The sequence below is a fragment of the Desmodus rotundus genome, chromosome 7 (genome assembly GCF_022682495.2).
Source record: "Desmodus rotundus isolate HL8 chromosome 7, HLdesRot8A.1, whole genome shotgun sequence".
NCBI classification, from domain to species: Eukaryota; Metazoa; Chordata; class Mammalia; order Chiroptera; family Phyllostomidae; genus Desmodus; species Desmodus rotundus.
The window spans coordinates 12,657,917-12,678,786 of NC_071393.1; the positions used below are offsets into that span (position 1 = coordinate 12,657,917).

Here is a 20,870-nt window from a genome sequence, read left to right on the forward strand (position 1 = left end):
GGCTTGGGAACGCAGAGTTCGACTCCGCAGTTTTCTTTCTTCGCAGCCGCAGGTCGCGCGTCTTCCCTTCGGATATGCCGTTTATTGAGCTGGACACAAATTTGCCCGCTGGCCGCGTGCCTGCGGGGCTGGAGAAGCGGCTCTGCGCAGCCACCGCCGCCATCCTGGGCAAACCCGAGGACGTGAGCATGGGCTGGGGAGCACAGGGCTGGAAGAGGGTGATGGACCAGGGGTCGGGCTCTGTTCACACGCCGATTTACCGATAGTGATCCCGGCTCCTCCTCCCGGAGACCCCCACCAAGCTCTGACTTCTCGCTCACCATGACCTCGCGCCTCCCCCCGCCCCCCATTTTCTCAGGGTCGCCTTCCCCAACCATGACTCTGACGTGATCTCCAAGGACCCCGGCCCAAAGCCCTAACCTTGATTCCGCGCGGCTCGCGCGGCTCCGATCCCGCGTTCCCCGGTCCTGAGTGCGGGTGTGGCTTGTGCCAGCTTCAGGAGAAACTTTCGTGTCCCCCGCAGCGCGTGAACGTGACGGTGCGGCCCGGCCTGGCTATGGCGGTGAATGGCTCGGCCGAGCCCTGCGCGCAGCTGGTAGTCTCCTCCATTGGTGTGGTGGGCACGGCCGAGGAGAACCGCGGCCACAGCTTCCGTTTCTTCGAATTCCTCACCAAGGAGCTGGCACTGGGCCAGGACCGGTGCGTAGGGGCAGGGAGAGGACACTCTTGGGTCTGCTGCGCGACCGGAGGCACGTCAGGGCTCCTCCTGAGGTTGGGGAAAAAAGTAAATTCCTCCCCTTGCCCCAGAAAGGTCTAGTGTCCTGGGGCCTGCTGGTGTTGGGTTCACCTTTAGAGTGCTAGCGGAATTGAATGAAGTTCTGACTGTGAGTGTACTCCTCGGTGGGCCACGCTGATGTACAGCCACTATCCCTCCCCTGGCATGCTCACTGCCTTGTTGGAGGGAGAACAGTAATGGGGGAGGCAGGCTTGCAAAATGCCTGGTGGGCTAAGGCAGGCTGGCCTGGGAGCCCATGGTGGGGATGCCTGGCTAGGGGTCTTGGAATATGAGGTGTTGGCCAAGCAGCTGATGACATCTTTTTCTCTGTCCCCTGAAGGATAGTTATCCGCTTTTTCCCCCTGGAGCCCTGGCAGATTGGCAAGAAGGGGACGGTCATGACTTTTCTGTGATTGGCACGGAGTTCATCCAGGGCATCTGTGAGCTGGTCACCTCTTCCAGAGAGGTCTCCTGGCAGAGTGAGGGCCTGGTGGATACCAGCTTCTGGCAGCCCCACATGCACACATGACTGTGACCACACAATCCTCTTCCCCATTCTCATGCCAAATAAATGAAGAGCGCTTCGTCTTTCAAACATGACTTCTTTACCCCACCAAGGCATTCTGGTCCACCCTGGGCAGTGGGGTTGGTTTTTGACGAAGGGACCTTAGGGAACCTGGGAGGCGGGATGGTTCCTAACTTCAGGGTTGCTGTTTCATGTATGGTATGTAGGCTGCTTAAATTGGAAGATGCCGAGGTTTCAGCCTGGAGGCCCTGTTCTCCATGCCCCATGTACAGACTGCTCGGGAGGGGCTGACGGCCTGGGCCTTCCTGCTGACTGTTGACCAGATACTCCTGTCCTCATCCTGGGCTGGCCTAGGTAGTTCCCTGTACAGACTACTGTGCCTGGCAGGGGAGCCAGGCAGGCTGGGATTCCCTGGGCATCCCCAAACTCCCATCTTCTCCTGTAAGTCTTGCTGAGAATTCTCAAGCTGTGCACCATGTCCCAGAAAGGCAAACCTGGAAATGCAGCTCCTGCGGTTAGAAACTGAATGAATGGGGTCTCCCCCACTTTCCCTCAGTACCATATCATGCTTTTACATTTTAGAGGATAAACACAGTGTGGGCACTGTTTCCTGGCACAGGTGAAGGTTTGATCCCCTTGTCTTGTGTGCGCCAGTGAAATACACCAAATTGAGATTTTCGGTCTCAATATAGTTTCCAGTGGAACATGTGTCTGCCTGCTTGCTGTGTTTGGACCAGACCACCACTGAGGACTCTCATTAAAAGCTAGAGCTTGTAGTTCCTTCCCCTGGCAACCTGTCCAGTTTCTGTACTCATTCCTTCTACCAACATGGGTGTCTTGCTTCCCAGAGGGGTTCAGGGAATATGGGTTGAATGTGAATGAATGGGTGAAGCGCCCAAGAAGGGACCCAGGGCAAGGCAAGAACAACCTCCTATCTGGTCTCCCCTTAAATCTCTTATCACTGTTCTAGTGAGAGTGATGTCATCTGTTTGCTGTAGGGACTGGCCCCTTGCCCCTCTCCAGCATTATCTCCTACCCTGACTGTGAACTTTACCCCCTGTGCTTCATACCGCGAGGCCAGAGGCTCCTGCATGGCTTCACTGTTTCTAACCTCCAAACCCTCTCCGCACAGCTCCCTGGTGCTTGGGTCACCCTCCCCAACTTTTTTCAACTTTCACTCCAGAGCATCTTTCAACGTACAACTCAACGGTGGGAACCACATCCAAGTTTGCATGTTATTCATTGAAACTTTGAAACACATCTGTATGCTTCTGTTCACTGCCCCTCTCCCAAGGCTATATATACTCTCAAAATCAACGCTGGTCACACAATTATTTTTGTAACTCCTGGTGTATCAGTAAAGTGTTGTTTTGACTTGGCTCTTGAATTCTTAATGATTTTATTGTCTTTAAGGTCAAAGAGAAAGCCATAACATTCATTCCTATTTAAATCATTCTTGCTGGACTCAAGTAGCTATGCATTTTAACCACAGTGCGAAGTCCTTCCCTAAACAGCTTAGCTCCCAAGAGAGTAACCTCAGCCTGAGGCCTTGTGAGAAATCCTTCCAAACTGTAACCTCTTTTGGGCTGTGAAATTCTGTCACTCCTTCCCTGGCCGTTCATTTACCAAGTCTTGGTTTCTTTTTTTTTCTTTTTCCTTCTCTTTCAATAGTTGATTGTATCTGTATTTTGGGGGTCTCAGAAGAGATGAAGTACAGGTAACATGAAGGAGAACGCTGTTCCATCTCTAGTTCCCTCTTAAATGTTCCCCAAGTTTCCGTTGCCTTCAGAGCACCTGCCCCAGATTGTTAACAATAACACCTCCCGTCATTAGGCACCGCTCGGGTTAGGCCCCGAGCTCGGCGCTTCCCAAGTATAAGTGGTGGAGCGGAGAGTCCGACCGCGAGCTCGCGCTCCACGCCTCCAAAGGAAAAGCACCAATTCCAAGGTTCCGGATGGGTCACCACCGAGCTCGGAGCGGCTCCGGAGGCGGCCCATAGGGTTTCACGGCGAGCTCGGCGGCAGCGAGGCATGCACCCTCGTTGATTGGCTGGCGGAGCCGGCACTGGAGCCAATAGGGGCGCGTGTTGTTGTCAGGCGCGCAGCCGGCCGGCGCGGGGGTCCGGGCGGACAGGCCGTTGCCTTGGAGACGCCTGGTGAATTCCTGGGCAGTGGGTTTACGGGCAGCTGCAGGAGTGGGGCGCGCGCTCTGCTGATCCAAGAGCGGGGGGCTGGGTGGTGGCGGGCGCGGGGTCGGAGCCGGTGCGGACGGAGGGGGCTCCGCAGCAGCCCCAGTGCCACAGTCGGGGAAACAGAGGCCGGAGAGTGAGAGCGACGAGGCCGGGCTTCCTGGCTGCCCCTCGGGCCATTTAACAGCTCTTGCCGCGGTCCTGGGGTGCCTAGGATGGGGTTCGGCCTCGGGAATGGTTCACAGTGACAACAGCAAGGAGCCACCATTGATTCGGCGTCTGCTGGATGCAAAGCCCGGCGCTAACCCTTGACTGGCGTCCTTTCACTTCACCTTCACTCACAGCCTCGCGAGGTGAGTGGTATTATCGCCATTTACTGGGGTGGAAACTGAGCCGAGGGGCGAAGTGAGTTGTTCAAAGTCCCCCAGCTAACTAGTGGGTCAGCTCGACTCCACGCTGAAAACTTGGACCGCACTGCCTCCCTGGAGGAGGCAGACGGGACTAGACGAACTTGCTGACGCTCGCAGGTGCTTGCACAAGTGGCTTTGGGAGCCCCTTAACTCTTTGGGGGCCAGGGTTATTATTACAGGTCGTGACTGTGAGACGATGGGATTCTGTGCAGCTAGGGTTCCTTCTGTGTGACAGATAACTGGTTAGAACTGAAGTGTCCTTAGAGTGGTTTTGTTTGAAGTCGGCAAACTTTTGTTGTAAATATAAACATATAATAATTCTGAACATTTCATATAAATGGGATCATACAATATGTGGTCTGTGACTTATTATGTTTTCATAGTTCACGCAGGTTGTCCATAATTCATTGTTTTTTATCGCTGAATAATATTCCGTTGTTTGGATATACCACATTTTACTTACCCATTCATCGGTTGGTGGACATTTGGCTTATTTCCACTTTTTGGGTGTTATGGACAATGCTGCTGTGAGCGTGCCCTCGCTGATTTTTACAGTAGCATGTTAGTTCGTTGTGTGGATGTCCCACAGTTTATACATCCGCTCACCTATCTGAGGCCAGTTAGGTGGTTTTCAGTGTTTTGCAATTACACACAGTGCTGCAGTGAATAACCCTGTGCGTATATATGCTCACATTGTTGGAGGTCCACCTTCGGGGTAGATTCCTAGAAGTGTAATTGCTGAGTTGAAAGGCAGCTTAACTGCCTTTGGAATTTTGTCAAATTCCCCTGCAGACGGATTGTACCGTGTTGCATTACCACGAACAATGTATGAGAACCGCGTGCTGTTACACTTTAATTTCGCTGGTGTGGCAGGTGAGAAGTGGTGTGGAAAGTACTGTTAGGATTTTTATTTTTCTAATTATGTGTAAGTTTGAACTTACTTTCATATGTTGGAGAGCCAGCTGTGTCTTTTTTGGTGAATTTTCAGTTTGTGTATTTCCCCCATTTTTCAATTAGATTGTTGTTTTTCTGCCCTAAGGGTTTTTTTTTTTTTTTTTTAAAGTTGTGGGAAAGTGTACACTACATGAAATGTACCATTTTGACTGTTTTTAAGCGTGTAGTCCGTCCCGTGGCACTAAGCACATCCACACTGTCGTGCAGCCATCACCACCCTCCATCTCCAGATCGTTTTTGTCATCCCAAACTGAAACTCTGTCCCCAGTAAACAACGCCCATCTTCCCTCTCCCAGCCCCGGCAGCCACGATTCTACTTCCTGTCTCTATGAATTTGCCCATTTTAGTAGATATTTCATATAAATGGAATCATACAGTGTTGCTCTTGTGTGATTGGCTTATTTCACTTAATGAGGAAGCTTGAAAGTTCTGTTTTCTCTTCTGTACTTTGGGCTTCTTGAAGGTCTCCTGACCCAGGTCATCACAGGCGCTGGGAGCTGCTGCTTTGAGCGTCCAGGTGCCTCCTTGACTGGAGCTGGGTGGGCGGGGGGATGGGCAGGGGCTTGGGCAGCCTGTAGGGCCAGAAACCCTTCTCCTGACTTGGAGCTCACTGTTTTGTTTTGGTTTTTTTCTCTGACATGCCTGGTCATTTATTTATTCAGTTTGTCCTGAGGGTGCATCTCCTGTCAGCTCTAAGATTGGTCCCACACCCACTCTGGTGCCGGGGGCGCACAGAAGCTCCAGGGGAAGGCGCAGGCACCTAGCACAATCCCAGGGGTTGTTGGCCGCCTGCATGCAAGGTGCTGCTGAGTCAGGAGGCAGGGGAGTTCTCCTCTCGAGGGAGTAGGCGGACCCTGGCTGAGGTGGCTGTGCTGGTGCTCTCCCATCACTGCCATGCCGAGACCTCATTTCTCAGCTCTCCCTGGGTGCTCCTTACCAGATGGCGTTTGGTAAGACTTGCTGAGACCTGGAGCTAGCACCCGTCCAATGGAGAGTGGGGTCGAGAGGCCTGTGGCTCGGGAGGAGTGCCTCTGGCTCCTCTCCTGTGTCTTCTGCTCCTCTGCCGGAGAACTGCCCGCCTCTGCAGGGTAGCGGGGGCAGAGGCAGGGGTGACTGGTGTCATGCAGCTGCAGCTTGTCAAGAACCTCCTGAGGGTCCATACTTTGTAGACTTGCCGTGGGGAATCCCAGTGAGTTTGTTGTTCTCTGTTCAGGAGTTCCCACTCCAGTCGGGCTGTTGACCCCTTTTTATACACAGGGAAACTGAGGCTGGTAAAGGGTCAGGGACTCAGGCATCATCAGGCAGAGCCTGGCCACACACTGAAAGCTTCCCATTCCAAACCCAGCACCCTTTCCATTTTTCCCTCTTACAGCCTCAGGTGTAGGAGGAAGAGCAGCTTTTAGAGTAACAGAGTTTTGAAAAAGATCAACCAAAGGTACTTACTGAGTGCCTGCTCTGTAAGTGAAGGTGGAAATTCATTCAGGTGGGGGGCCCTGTGCTGCCCTGGGGATTGGGATTACAGGCCCATCCTGTAGGACTCCTGTAGGTAACTTTACGTTTATTTTTTTTTAATTTATTGATTTTGGAGAGAGACAGAAAGAGAAACATCGATTTGTTGTTCCACTTACTGATGCATGCATTGGTTGATTCTTGCATGTGCCCTGACTGGGGATTGAACCCTCAGCCTTGGTGTCTCAGGATGGTGCTCTAACCAACTAGGCTACCCGCTCAGGGCTATAAGTTTAATTTTTGAGGAACCACCGTATTGTTTCCCATAGCAGCAATGCACAAGGATTCCTGTTAGCGCTTATCTATCCCCCCCCCCCCGCCCCCAGCTAGATGCAGGGCTTTTTTGTTTTTTTGGTTTTTAAGATTTTATTTTTTAGAGAGAGGGGAAGGGAGGCAGAAAGAGAGGGAGAGACACATTGATAAGTTGCCTCTTGCACACCCCCAGCCTGGCACCTGGCCCACAACCCAGGCACGTGCCCTGACTGGGAACCAAGCTGGTGACCCTTGGGTTCGTGGGCCAGCACTCAGCCCCTCAGCCACGCCAGCCAGGGCTAGATGCAGGGTTTTTTTATGCTGTAGCTTCTACTGTGGTCTTATTAGTTCTTCCATATTGCATGGTGCTCGCTGCGCCCATCATAGCGTAGTTTGTGGCGAAGCAGCATTTTCAGACTTCAGCAGCAGCCTTCTTTTTTCTAAATGTAGAACCAGGAGGTAAAGTAAACACCAGCCTAGGAAAGTTTTAGTCTCCTGGATCTGTGGAAAGGGTTGCACTTCCTTCCTTGTAAGGCCTTTGGAGAACTCAGGGCCCATTGCGGGGGCCGGTGCTAGGGGCATTGCCGAAAGTGCTGCTGGCGACGGCAGCGGACGTTTTATTGTGTGGAAGTGGAGCATGTGCTGTGCTCGGTCTGTCTGCTAAGGCTCATTCCTGCTGCCTGGGGGGTCCTTCCAGGGCCTTCTGCCAGCCTCTCAGATGGGACTTTTTCTAGCTCCTTCTCCTGCCCTCCCTGGCTTGTTCACTGGTGCCCTCTCCCATCCCAGCTCCTCAGGTCAGAACCACCGTTGCCCCCTTCAGCCTCCAGGTGTCCACTACCGTGAGTCTGCCCCCTGGAATGTGTCCCCTTCATCCCCGTTGCCGCTGCTCCTTCCAGGCTCCCAGCGTGTCTGTTTCATAACAGCCTTACGGAGACAATCTACATGCCATACAGTTCCCCTACGCAAGGTGTGGCTGTTAGTGTACTCACGGAGCTGTGTGACCATTACCACAGTCAATTTTAGAACCTTTTCATCGCTTCAGAAAGAAAACCCATACCCATTAGCAGTCACTCCCCATGTGTGCCTCTTCCCCAGCCGCACTATCTACCTTCTGTTTCTGTGGATTTGCCTGTTCTGGACATTTCATGTCAGTGGAGTCAGATGATATGTGGCTCTTGCCGCTGGCTTCTTTCATTCAGCACACGGTCGTCAAGGTGCACCCACACTGTGGTGTGTGTCAGTCAGTGCCGCAGTCTGAAGGGTAACCCACCGTCTGGACACACTGCCTCTCGCGTATCCACTCAGCGTTCGATGGACATTTGGGCTTGTCCACTGTCAAGCTGTTGTGAATAATGCTGCTGTGAACACTGGTGAGCAAGTTTCAGTGTGGACGTAGGTTTTTATTTCTCTGGGGTGGCTCCCTAGCAGCGGAATTTCTGTGTCTGCCACTTTGAGGAACCACCAGACCAATGTCCACAGCAGCCACACCACTTCACATTCCCATCAGTAGCGCGTGAAGTTCTGATTTCCGCACCAGTCCTGTCCTTTTTGCAGACTTAAGGTTGGTCTGCCGACCTCTAATGTTTCCCCCTTTATATTTATAAAGTTTTGTTCTCCTGAAAACGCACAGTGGCTCCCCTATCGCCTGTGGAATGAAGTTCCAATTCCCTGGCACAGCACCCTCCTGCCTTCCACCCCCATCCCCGCTCTCAGGCCCCCTGTTGTCTCTGGCTTGTCTGCCACCCGCTCTCCCTGCCAGGCCTTCCCTGTAATCCACCGCCATGCTGTCCCTTTCTCCAGGCTAATGCAAGGGCTGACTTCACTCCCTCACCTTTCTTGATCCCTTTGAATGAATTATTCTTCTCTACCCTTAGATGTTGCCTGCTTCTGTTTTATTCCACTTTTGGAAAAAAAAAAACTGTTTATAGATCCCTTGCCTCTGCTGAGCACTGAGGCCTGGGGTCAGGAGTGGGTTTCACTCTTCCAGTCCTGGCACCCGTTGCCTTGCCCGGCAAGGGCACGTGCTCAAGCTGAGGGACAGAGGCGCTCCCTGTGTGATGGACCACACAGCTGTCCTGAGGCAGTCATTCAACAGCCTGTGTGCCTAGAGCCGGGAAGACCTGTGGGTTTGGGGATGGAGTCCTGGTGGGCCCCTGGCATTGTGACATTCTCGGCTCTTCACGGGCCTCCTCTCTGTCTGCCCTCTCTAGGAGACTTGTGGACGGGTGCGGCCTTCGCGGGTGATGGGGAGCTGTGCTAAGCGGCAGTGCTGAGGCCCCGAGTATGGTAAGGACTGAGGCTTGCCTAGTTTGCCGGAGTCGGTGTTCTGTTGCTTCACTCCTGGGGGTAGGGGTGTTTTCTGGGTGGGCCCTGAAGGCTCTCACTGTGGGTAGCCTTCCTCCTGGGTGTTGGCACATTCGAGGGTGTGAATGCTTGACTTCTGTTGAAGGGGCTTGCAGGACCTCATCGTAGCTGCTAGAGAGGGATACAGTTAACCCATTTTGTTGGAAGCTGTTATTCCAATTCCTGGATCTTTCTCTATTTGGGTCATGGCTGGATGTCCCCAGCCTGTATTCCTTTTGCAATGGACCCTGCCCAGGATACGCTCCCCGAACAGATTGGTACATCCCCAAGGCATGTTCTGGTCTTACTGCTACTGAACTCAAGTGGCTCACCGCTTGGGGTGCTGTATTCAAGAATGAGACGCAGTTGTCCCAAGGTAGTTTTACTACTAGCAGCAGGTAAAGGACACAGAATTCACATCCAGAGCTGTCTCCTGAAGGGAGGCTTAGCCATTGCTTATGTACCCTATTTGGTCAATTACAGATTGATTTCTTCTTTGCAGTTGCTACATTTATTCCTTGAATTCCTGTGAAGCTTATCCTGTTCACAGCTGGTCTGTAAAATGTTGTGCTACATTTTAACATTTAGCAAGAATAACATTTAGAAGGAGTGGCCCAGACCTTGAGACCTTGTCCTGTCTTAACACTTCTTTTTTTACTAGATGCTCATTTATTATTCATTCCCCACATTTTGAGGAGGCCATAGCTGTTCACAGCAGAATAGGTTATGGAGCGGGGTGGTAGTCATTGTGGGTTGTTGAAGGGACAGGTGGCTTCTCATCTAAAAGCAACTCTTTTCTTTCGTCAAACCTCTGTTTCTAGATTCGAATTGCAGCCTTAAATGCCAGCTCCACGGTTGAGGATGATCATGAAGGAAGCTTTAAAAGTCACAAAACCCAGACAAAGGAGGCCCAGGTATGTAACCCATGGTTTTCCTCTGCAGGCAGACCGTGCTTCTCATTTCTGTAGGTGGCACCTCATTCTCAATGCCTTCAGATTATCCTCAATGGGATTTTAGGGCTGAGATCCCGGGAGGTTGGAGTGTTAAGATTGTTTCTGCTACCAGAGGGTACGGCTGACAGTTAACATGGCCTTGACTGCAGCTCCCATCACGTACATTTTTGGCTTAAAAAAGACAAACCATTGTGTGAAAACGTCTCCTGTCTTTGTCTGCAGGAAGCAGAGGCTTTTGCCTTGTATCACAAGGCCCTGGATCTGCAAAAACACGACCAGTTTGAGGAGTCTGCCAAGGCCTATCATGAGCTGCTGGAGGCACGCCTCCTGCGAGAGGTGAGGCGCCAGCAGGCCCTGGAGCCAGGTGGCCTGGGTCTCACCTCTGCCCCTCACTTCTCGGCTGTAACCTTGGACACATTATCTCTCCTCTCTGCCCTCAGCTTCCCCACTGTAGAGTGTGTGTGCCTCCTTCGGGTGCTGTGAGGGTTGAATGAATCCAGTGAAGCACGTAGAATGCATCTTGGTGCATAGTAAGAGCCCTGGACGTGTCAGCTGTCATTGTTACTTAATCTCTACAACCACTCTGCCAAGCCGGTGGGGGTATTGTCCTCATTGTGTAGCTGTGGAAATGGAGCCCAGTACGGTGTTGATGTCTCAGAGCTACGTAACTGGTGAAACATCAGCCCTGACTGGTATAGCTCAGTGGGTTGGGCATCTTCCTGCAAACTGAAAGGTTGCTGGTTCGATTCCTGGTCAGGGCATATATGCCTGGGTTGTGGGCCAGGTCCCCAGTTGGGGGACACTTGAGAGGCAACTGACTGCTGTTTCTCTTGCACATCAATGCTTGTCTCCTTCTCTTTGTCCCTCCATTCCCCTCTAAAAATAAATAAGTAAAACCTAAAAAAAAAAACTAGAGCAAGGATTGTCGTCCCGGGCTTTCCGATTCCTACATGCTACCTGTTGGCAGCACGTTTTGGTGAAATGCCTGAACTCCGGGCAGCCCAGGAGGTCAGGGAGCCTGTGTACGTGTGCCATGGGCTTTTGAAAAATGCAGTTAGAGAGAAGGTTCGGATGCCAACACAGAGACAGGCTGAGGGAGCAGAGCCACACCGAAGATATGGGCATGGTGTAGAGGGGCTGGCAGGGAGGGCAGGACCTGGACCCCGCGTGGGGACCGTGCTAGTGGTGAGTGAGTTCGCTGGGTCACGGAGATGTGACCTGGAGGTTTGGGAATGGTCGCAACCTGGAATTGACTTAGGAGGATGGTGTGTATTTCATTGACGGGGATCATTTCTGTTTTCAAGCACTCAGCACAGAGATGATGTGTAGTAAGCAAACGGACAGACTTCATCCCACGGGCATTTCGGGGCCACGTAGTCCTTTCGTGGAGCAGAGTCTCCTACAACCCCAGGATGGCAGTCACTTGTGTCCCAAGCCCTGCCCTTGGATGGGTTCTACCTCTGACAAGGCAGATGCTGAGTTCTCATTGTCCGCAGAGAGTGTCTGTTCCTTCTCTTCCCTCAACTTATCTCTTCCTGCTCCTGATTCTGTGCTTGTCAAGATTACTTTAGGGCTGCAGGAATTGGGACCTGCCCTTCCCCTTTTAGTAGGAAGCGAGTGAGGGCCCAGAGAGGGAAAATGATTTTATACCACTTTTACTGAGCGCCAGCTATGGGCCAGGTGCTGGGCATGTTTCAGGTGTGGCTCTTCCCTGTCAGGCCACAGTGGAGCGGGCCTTGGACGCGTGAGTGGGCAAGCACAGCCCTGAGCTGGCGGTCTAAGAACAGCTGATTCCAGGTGGGCCAGCACCAGACAGGGGCCAGGCCAGGGCTTTGCCTGAAGGGCTGTGTGTCAGCCTTCTGGTTGTGGGTATGTCCCTCTCTCTAGATAATCATTTTCCGCCTTAAAAGATTATGAGAGCATTCCCCCTCTTCACTTAACAAAAGTGAAACATGCTCATTGTGAACAATTGAAAAGACCAGAAAAGTTTCTTCTCACACTCATCTGGCATTGGGGTACTTAGTAGTAAACTAAGTTATGGAATTACAGCCCTACAACCGTGGGGCGTAAACAAGCTTGGAACACAGCTGACCTCTAGAAGTGCAGGGCATAGCTGGTGGGCCGCTTTTCAGCTCCTGTGGGCATCAGAGCATGTCGAGGAGAATGGAAAGTGGCGCTGAGTCCAGCCGGTCAGATGGATAGAAGTTAGTTACGAGAGCTGCTGCTGTGGTGTGTGCATGTGTGACTGACTGACTGGTCAGTCTCTGCAGTAGACGCATGGTCTCTGTCCCTGTGTTCACACCATTTTTGGACCAGTTCTGTAGCTGCAGGGCGGAGGTGTCGGGGCCCACCCTGGTCAGCCCTTTCTTGGGGACCTTTCTTCAGCAAGAGCCAGACAACAGTAGAAAATGGTGAGTGAAGCCTGATTTGAGATCTTCAGTGTTTTTGATGGGATTCTTTTAAGAGCTCTAGGGTGGGTTTCTTGGATTGGTCAAAGGGTGTTTCTTGAAGGTCGCTTGGGTCTTGCCTGTTCTGAGCATGAAGAATGATGTATGAATGTGATGTACCCCAGGACAAGGGTGTGGACACCCACCGAAAGTACTTCCTTGCGCCAGCCGGTTCCGCTGGGCGTCCTGTGGCTGGAACAACAGTTGTTGGATCTGTGGTTTCTCAGAAGAGTTGTCATGACTTTTTATGTGAAGCAAATTTGCAGTCTTTATGCTCTTTGGGCTTGTTTTCACTTTGGATATTTAGGTTAGAAATTACTGACCTTACATTACAGACCTCCTTGGGACACTAACTTTACAGTTAAAGTAACTTCCATGGTCAAGTGACAAGTTACAAGAGTCAGGAGCTTAGCTTCCTAGCTCTTATTCCAGCGCTTTTCTTGCTGTAGGGTGTGCAGGGACGTTCAGGGATGTGTAGGGACATGTAGGGACGTGTAGGGACGTGCAGGGATGTGTAGGGATGTGTGGGGATATGTAGGGATGTGTAGGGATGTGTAGGGATGTGTAGGGATGCATAGGGATGTGTTGGGACGTGCAGGGATGTGTAGGGACATGTAGGGATGTGTAGGGACGTGTAGAGATGTGTAGGGACGTGCAGGGACGTGTAGGGACGTGTAGGGATGTGTAGGGATGCTGGCTACCTGGGAGAAGCTCCAGGCCCTGCTTGCTGTCCCCAGGATGGGGACACTCTGTGCCCCATCCTCAAAACTGCTGTGTGGGCCCACTGACTGATTTATCAATACTGTAACTGTCACCATCCAAACTTGAGCCCTCAGGTTTCCGTCTGTGTCTTTTGGTGCCCAGACTACCTGCACACCGCCTCGTGGTGGTCTGGCTTTCCTTCCCTGTGTGCTCCAAGCTCCAGGGGGTCCTGGTGCACACCTGGTGCAGTGCTTTCATTTTCCTGTGGGGGGCGGCAGCAGACTGGCCCACCGGCCTGTGGCAGAGGCAGGCAGCCTGGAAGCCAGGTGTCCTGTTGACCACCTGCCGAGGCTTCAGGACCTAGTGTCCCTTCTACCCCTCTGTTTTGTTCACAGGCAGTTTCATCCGGTGATGAGAAAGAGGGGCTGAAACACCCTGGGCTGATGCTGAAATATTCCACGTATAAGAACCTGGCCCAGCTGGCAGCCCAGCGAGAGGACCTGGAGACGGCCATGGAGTTCTACCTGGAGGTGCGGTTTTGGCAGTGCTCACCTCCCCGGTGTTTTTGAAAGTTCTTGGTGGAGGGGGTGAGACTGTGGCTTACTGGTTGAAAAGAACTTGCAGTGAGTGTCACCCAGCCGTAGTCCCTGAGGCCCTGGTCTGTGGGTGTTCACAGGGAGTTCAGAGAGGCCTGGAGATCAGGGGCCTGTGTGTGCTCTCCTTCCGCCGCCTAGGGCGCACGTGGCTGTGGCAAGGAGCTTAATCTCTCTGGGCCTCCAGGTCCACACCGATATAACGGAAGTAATACAGAGAGAGGATGATTGTGAAAATTAAATGAATTGGTATGTACACAGTGCTAAGAAGAGAGCCTGGTGCCTGGCACCCTGTGCCCATTCACAGTGGTATTGCCATCCTTTCTCTATGACTGTCACCATCTCTGTAAGTGCCTCTGAAGTGCCAGACACCAAGCTAACTGCTTTGGGTGCACGCATTGCATTTTCTTGCAAGGACAGTGTCCTCACCCTCCTTTTCATGGTGAAGATACTGAGGCTCAGGGTCATGCCGCTGGTCCAGGCAGGAGCAGGGATGTGAACCAAGGTTTATCTCCAGAACCCAGAATCTTCCTAGAATCCCACAGGGCTCTTGTATTTTCTTTTAGTTCTATTTCACTTTCACTTCTGTCAGACATATGAGAAATACAGATATTCAGAGTGACAAAATATATAAGAAAAGGTTCTGAATGAGGTAAATCGATCCATGTAATATCTGTTTGCCGTTTTCATGGGTGGTTTTTTTGGGGGGGTGGTGCTGCGCCCCTCCCGCCACCACGGGCACCAGCCGTGAGAGAGCTGACAGGGTGTGTGCATCTCTGCTTGTGCTGCTTCCAGGCGGTCATGCTGGACTCCACAGATGTGAACCTCTGGTATAAAATCGGACACGTGGCCCTGAGGCTCACCCGGATCCCGCTGGCCCGCCACGCCTTTGAGGAAGGGCTGCGGTGCAACCCTGACCACTGGCCCTGCCTGGACAACCTCATCACTGTCCTGTACACCCTCAGCGACTACACAAGTGAGTTGGGCTTTGGTGCTTTCTCCCCGGGGCTTGTGTTTCAGGGACAGAGGAGGGAGGGTGGCTTGGGGAAGCTGGAAGCCAAAGTTAACACTGACAATCTTTTTGCCTGATGACCAGGGAGAATGGAAGTGTTTTTGCATCCCTGCTTTATTCTCCTTGTCTTTCTCACTCAATTGGAATTTGTCGAGTGTGTTATAGTAGTAGCAACAAGTAGCATGCTCTCTGAGTTTTCCCTTTGGTTATCCCATTTCATCCCCGCATTGTGCCATTCTGTGCCAGACCTGTTCCTATGACTTGCTGACAGAGGGCTTAGGGCTGCAGCTTGACTTTTTCTGGTGCCAGGGAGCTCACTACACCTTGAAGCGGCCTGTTCCTTTGCAAAGCAGCAGGGCGGTTCTCCAGGAGCACCCCGAGCAGGGCTCCTGAGTACTTGTGTCACGTCCAGGACGTGTGCCCGAGAGGCTGACTTGCAGAGGACTTTTCCTTTCCTTTCGAAGGACAAACAGTTCCAGGACGGAGCGTTTTAAGAAGCCCTAGAGCCTGCTTACCTGACCTCACCTCCAGTTCTTGTTCTCTGCAGCCACTTTTTAAATCTTTTAAATTGAGGGAAAACACGTACACAGTAAAGTGCACACCTGAGGTCCTTCAGTTTGTGTGTGTGAAAACACGTGAAGGTGCGAAGCATTTGCAGAACCCTAGAAGGCAGGCTGCTCCAGGTGTCTTTCCAGTCGTTGCTACCCACTGAGGGGACTTCGGTTTCTCCCTTTTGTCACCAGAGATGAGCTCTGCCCGTTGTGAAACCTCCTCTAGATGGCGTCAGATGGCAGCGGGTACTCTTCTCGGCAGGGCTCCCTCGGCTGCCCAGGTTTTCACTCCTACCAGCAGAATGTGGTAGTCCCCGTGGGGCACTATTTTGACTCCAAGAGTTTCTTCTTCCAGAGGCTTAATTTCTTCTGGGATGTTCTTCCTGCAGCTTGGGTCATCAGCGTTCAGCCTATTGCCCCTGGCCACCTCGTGCAGTTCTTTGCACCCCCACTCGTGGCAGGAGAGGTCGTGCTCCGTAAACTTAGGGTAGGCAGGGAAAGCAGGTTTAGGGCGCCGACCTGATGCGTATGTCTGTGAGAGCCCTGGTGGACGTGACCCTCGTTTAAACCCACAAGGAGAAGCAGCGTGTTAAATTGACTCCCGGTGGCATTGAGATGTTTGAGATGAGCAAGCGGGTGCTTGGGGTTAATGCCTGCTGGCCACCTCTTATTCCCTTGACACTTCTCAGGCTTTCCCTCTGCAGCTAGGTTGGCTAGCTTTGCTGCAGCTGAAATGCCTGCTGGGAACTGGCATCATTGAGATGCTCAGTGCCTCCCTGGTTTTCTCTTGGAAGCCACTAATGGCCATCCTCTGGTCCACTGTGGTCCCAGAGATACCATACCTTTATGTACAAATGGAGTCGCACTGTGACTGTCCCCTGCCTCTTCCCTGAGCTGTCTGGTGGCCTTCCTTTTAGTCAGGAAGCACACCCCTCAACCGCCTGTGCAGTGGCTGCTCAGCAACCCAGTGTGAGGACTGGGGAAACCTTCCTTAACCAGGCTCCCATGATGGGGCCCTGAGTGGTTCCTGATTTTTTTTCAAGGCTGTTTTGCAACTAGCCAATAGCTCATCATTGTGGGCCCCGTAGGTTTTTTACAGCAATTCCTAGAAGTGGGAGTGCTGGGTCAGCCGTGGGTAATGCCTGTGGTTCTCTCCCAAGGTCATTCAGTCTGTCCTCCCCAGCTGGGGTTGGGTTGCCCCCCCTCCTGTGGGTAGTAGTGTTTTCAGAAATCTCTCCTGATTGAATCAGTGAAAAGGGGGTCTTGTTATTGTCTACTGTCCATTTCTTTGATTCTAGAGCAGGAACACATTCCTGGCATTAACTGGCAGGGGTAGAGCTTCAGAGTGCACGCTCAGAAGTCGTAACTGTTTGTTTCCCTACCAGCGTGTCTGTACTTCATCTGCAAAGCTTTGGAGAAGGATTGCCGGTACAGCAAAGGGCTGGTTCTCAAGGAGAAGATCTTTGAGGAGCAGCCTTGTCTCCGGAAAGACTCCCTCCGCATGTTTCTTAAGTGGTAGGTCCTGCCTCTCTCCTTCCTGGGTCTACACCCCCTTCTTCCCTCCCTGAGTAGCTGGCGAATATCAGGAGGTGTGTGCACCTAGTTCTGTGAGGTCCTGACCTAGAGGACGAGCCCCCGTACTTCATCCCCTTCATCATCCTCTGGTGAACTGGCATTGTGTATTACTCAGCTACGTGCCTGATCTCAGCACTACCTGCTTGGCTGGCTGCTGCCCTCCTTCCCCACTGCCCCGCTGGTTCTTGGTGACAGCCAGCTCTTCTCTGGCTGCTTGTAGTAGCCCGATGTCCACCATGCCTCCTTGACACTCGCCTTTCCCCTTTCCAGGATTTTGCTCCCATGCACACCCCTTATCCTGTGCCATCCCTGCCTTGGCTCCAGAACAAAACCCATGCTTGACAGCATTGCCCAGGGGTCCTCGGCAGTTCTGCCTCTCCCTCCCCCAGGAAGAGAACTGTCTCAGGTCCTTGGGCGATTCTTGGCCTGGTCCCATGGCGCTCTGTCCTGTCCTGTACCCCGGCTCCCACGGGACACTCACCTGGAGTGCTGTCCTCCCACCTCTCCCTGTGCTGTGCTGTTGCGCCTCCTTTGTGTTCCAGCTCTTGGGCCCCTGCCAGCACCTTCCCAGCTCGGGCCGCCTCCCTGCCCCAGCCCTCCAGCTGAACCAACTCCTCTGCCCTCTGGTGTCTCCCTGGCCCCTAGAACTCAGCTGGTGGTGGGGGGTGATTTATTTCTGTCTGTCCCTTATTAGGCTGTCTCTTGTTCACATCTGTCCCGAGGGGACCGACCTTTGGAGAGAGACATAAAACAGGCGAGTCCTTAAGCAAGTGGCTCTGGTGAAGCCCTGATGGGGGACATCAGGGCAGCCTGGACAGGGGGCAGGTGCTGCTGGGCCACCTCAGGCAGAGGGGTGTCTGGGGAAGGGCCCCTGAGGCCTCAGAGTCCCACCCTCTCTGTAGTTTGGAGACACCAAGGACTCTGGGGAGCCCGGCTGGCCTGATACCTTGGTGTTAGGGTGGGCAGTATGGCTAGTTAACGTCTTTAAGATTTTTCTATAAATAACTAGCCAGATTTTATGTTCCTGTGGCTTTTGACATTACTCTGATACTGTTAATACATGTGAAAACCCTTGCTCAATTGTGAGCTGTAAAGGAACAAAGGGTGTTAGTCATTTCTAGTGTATGTGGGTATTAAGAACGTTAATTACTGCCCTTCCAAGGCCAGACTCAAGTGGTTATTTTATTGGTGGAGATAATTAATATAGATTAAAGGGTATTAACTGCATCCCTGCCTGTACAGTTTCAGCTTTGGCTCTGGTTTGTAACTTTGTAATTTCTCCCTGTCCTACCCGCTGTGCTGTTAGCGACATGTCAATCCACGATGTGTCCGTGAGCGCAGCTGAGACACAGGCCATCATGGATGAGGCCCTGGGGCTGCGGAAGAAGAGGCAAGCGCTGACCGTGAGGGAGAAGGAGCCAGACCTGAAGCTGGTGCAGCCCATCCCCTTTCTCACGTAGGTTGCCTGGTCCTCTAGGGGTGCTGGGTCGGCTGGGGGGCCCCACACAAGACTGAGAGACTGACTCCAGGCTGGTGGTGTGGGTGGGGCCTGGGTGCACGCTGACATGGCTGCAGGCGTGTGGCCTAGTTTTTGACCGCTAAGAAGCAGCCAGGCCTGTCCCAAGTAGGTATAGTCTAAGTCCCTCTTTGCTGTTGCCATCCTTGACCCCATCCACCTGCCACATTTCTGTAAGTCCCTCTCAGTCCGCCCTACCCAGACAAGAAAAGGAAACTAATATTTGCAAACACTTGGCAGGCGGAAGCTAGATTCAGAGCAGCCACATGGTGAGTGGGGAGCCTGCAGTTGACCGCAGGTCTGGGTTCCCCAGCTCACAAGCCTGTGCTCTCCCTCCAGGACCCTCGTGAGTCCCCTGGTGTGTGAGAGCCACCTCCATGCCCAGGCCCAGCCTGGGCAGGACGAGCCGCTGTTTGGCAACCCAATGGAATTGGGGTAGTTTTAGCGCCTCAGTGTGATCTGGTGTGCAGTTTCTGTCTTTAAAATTCTGCCATTGAATCTTGAATCTTTCAATTTAACATGCCTCGGCAGCAGCGGCCCTTGCCCCCTTCTCCTACGCAGAGGCTTTGTCAAACAGTGACCTGTCGCTCCTGTCCTGGATCAGGTGGACCTGGGCCTAACCTTGGCACCCCGAGCTGGGTGACCCTAGAGATGTTATATGCCACTCCCTCAAAGTGGGGAGGGCAGCATCCTTCTCTTGTGGAGTCGTGGTGATAATTACACAGAACCCCTGGTGGCCAGCGCAGAACTGGCACTGAGCGCACACTCAGGAGGGCCTGGCTCCGACCCGAGTTACTGCTGCTGCTTGTCTGTGCCCATGTGTCGGGTTGCCCAGGAAAGTCTCCCCACACCGGCGCTGAGGCGGCCAGGGAGACAGGGCTGCTCTTTGGGATGCTCTGGGGCTCTTGTCAGGTGCTCTTCCTGCTGTCTCGTTAGCTGGGTCAGGAGCCCATCCTGTTGTGGGTGCGGGCTCCCTAACCAAGAGGGCTGAGGGTTTTGGGGGGGCCCTGTGTACCTCCCTGTTACAGTGAAGGAGTGGAAGTCCTGAGGCGTGACGCTGTGAGGGACCGCGGTGATGTCACTGGGGAAGGAAGCTGAGAACTGTCACGGCTGCCCTCTTGGCACAGGGGAAAGGCCAGATGGAAGCGTGAGGGGGTGGTTTGGCTGAGGGAGGTGTCGCTTGCCAGGTGAGCATGGGATTGGGCTAGTACAGGCAGACTGTAGAGGTCCTCTGTCTGGGAGCAAAGGGTGTGTGGCTTGAAAATAGCCACCACCTATTCCAGGATTTGGTACATTTTGTCTGTAAAGAACCAGACAGTAAATAGCTAGACTGTGTGGGCCAGGTACCATCTTTGCTGTGTGTGTGTTTGTGTGTGTGTTTGTGTGTGTGTGTGTAAGAGAGAGAAAACCGTTCTTACCCGTGTAGAAATGCGGAGGGCCACAGTTTGCCGTCCCCTGGTCTGTTCAGTGCCTACTAGGCACAAACAAGGCACGAGTGGGTGAAGGTGGTGTCTTCAAGGGTCCAGCACGACGCATCTGATGAGCAGGTTCTCCCCTGTCTGGATTAGCCCTGACTGAAGGCAGGGAAAGAATAGGAAGAAACCCCTTACAGTTCTAGGAGCCCCCATTGGGTTAGATTCTGGATTTTGAAGCACCATCCTTTTCATTCCTTCTGCAGTATTTATTGGATGCCAGCTTCATGCCGGGCGCTGTGCTCTGTGCTGGGGGCTCAACATAGTGGTGTCTGGCCCCTCATGGGGTGACCCCAGGGGCAGTTAGTCACCCAGATGGAGCACACACCCCAACCTGATGAGCACCCTGAGGACAGAAGCACAGCATGGGGGGGTCCACACTGCTTTGGGGGATGAGAAGGCTTAGATACCAGAGCAGGAGCCTGATGGAGTAGTGGACATTGAGCAGGCGTGCGGGTTGGAGTGTGAGTGGGAGCGTTGTTTCCGGGCGGAGGGAAGCCTGTTCGAAGGCCCCGTGGTGTGCAGAAGTGTGAGTCTGCAGAACTGAAAGAAAGCCAGCCTGGCAGGGGTGTGGGGGGTGTGAGGTGAGGCTGGGCCAGTTGGCTGTGCAGCGCCATGGGGCCAGGCTGAGAATTCGGGTTTAGCCTCAGAGCACTCAGGGGGATGGATGGACGGATATGTCATGCCATACAACATTGTACCAAACACAACACATACAAAACACATGTCACAGCAGAGAACACAACAGATAGCACACAGCATCTGTTGCATACCACACCACACCACACTGTAACACGCAGTGGTCTTGGCTTGCCGTCCAGCAGCTCTGGCCCACGTGGGGATCTGCTGCGATGCTGCTCCCAAGAGACCCGGCCCAGGGGCCCATTTAGCTCCTTAGACCCCGTCCTTGTTAGCAGCCTTCTCCTTCCCCTCCCCCCTGCAAAATACCCCCAGATTAGTGTCAGTAGAGAAATGTCACAGATGCCTTAAAGATTTGCCCTGTAGGGAAGGAGCTTGGAAAGTGAGTCAGTGGTTTTGATGCCTGCCTGCCTGGCTGAGGCTGAAGGGGCCTGAGGCTGAGGTGCATGCATG

The 20,870-nt window shown here is 53.0% G+C and overlaps 2 protein-coding genes across 10 annotated transcripts in view; both read left to right on the plus strand.

Moving 5' to 3' along the window:
* The first annotated feature begins 9 nt into the window (after positions 1-9).
* DDT (D-dopachrome tautomerase) lies at positions 10-1,370 on the plus strand. The gene is made up of 3 exons (XM_024567176.4): positions 10-182; positions 524-699; positions 1,116-1,370. The coding sequence occupies exons 1-3, from the start codon at positions 75-77 to the stop codon at positions 1,186-1,188; spliced, it is 357 nt and encodes a 118-aa protein (XP_024422944.1). The 5' UTR covers positions 10-74; the 3' UTR covers positions 1,189-1,370.
* Positions 1,371-3,415: 2,045 nt separating this feature from the next.
* CABIN1 (calcineurin binding protein 1) overlaps positions 3,416-20,870 on the plus strand; it is a 133,159-nt gene continuing 115,704 nt past the window's right edge. For 8 of the 9 annotated variants that reach the window (XM_053927764.1, XM_053927766.1, XM_053927769.1 and 5 more), the window contains exons 1-8: positions 3,416-3,842; positions 8,825-8,900; positions 9,779-9,871; positions 10,133-10,246; positions 13,455-13,589; positions 14,448-14,628; positions 16,601-16,730; positions 18,097-18,246. In XM_053927764.1, the coding sequence (XP_053783739.1) occupies positions 8,898-8,900; positions 9,779-9,871; positions 10,133-10,246; positions 13,455-13,589; positions 14,448-14,628; positions 16,601-16,730; positions 18,097-18,246 (806 nt within the window). In that variant the 5' untranslated portion in view covers positions 3,416-3,842; positions 8,825-8,897. Of the gene's footprint in view, positions 3,847-8,824; positions 8,901-9,778; positions 9,872-10,132; positions 10,247-13,454; positions 13,590-14,447; positions 14,629-16,600; positions 16,731-18,096; positions 18,247-20,870 lie in introns of all 9 variants that reach the window. The other variant, XM_053927765.1, reaches the window with a different exon arrangement.

What these genes read in the sequence shown, in the direction of transcription:
- DDT (XM_024567176.4), top strand. Translation starts at nt 75, where the DNA reads ATGCCGTTTATTGAGCTGGACACAAATTTGCCCGCTGGCCGCGTGCCT. An exon ending in TCCTGGGCAAACCCGAGGAC is followed by an intron (nt 183 to 523) that starts GTGAGCATGGGC and finishes TGTCCCCCGCAG; the next exon opens with CGCGTGAACGTGACGGTGCG. An exon ending in CTGGCACTGGGCCAGGACCG is followed by an intron (nt 700 to 1,115) that starts GTGCGTAGGGGC and finishes TGTCCCCTGAAG; the next exon opens with GATAGTTATCCGCTTTTTCC.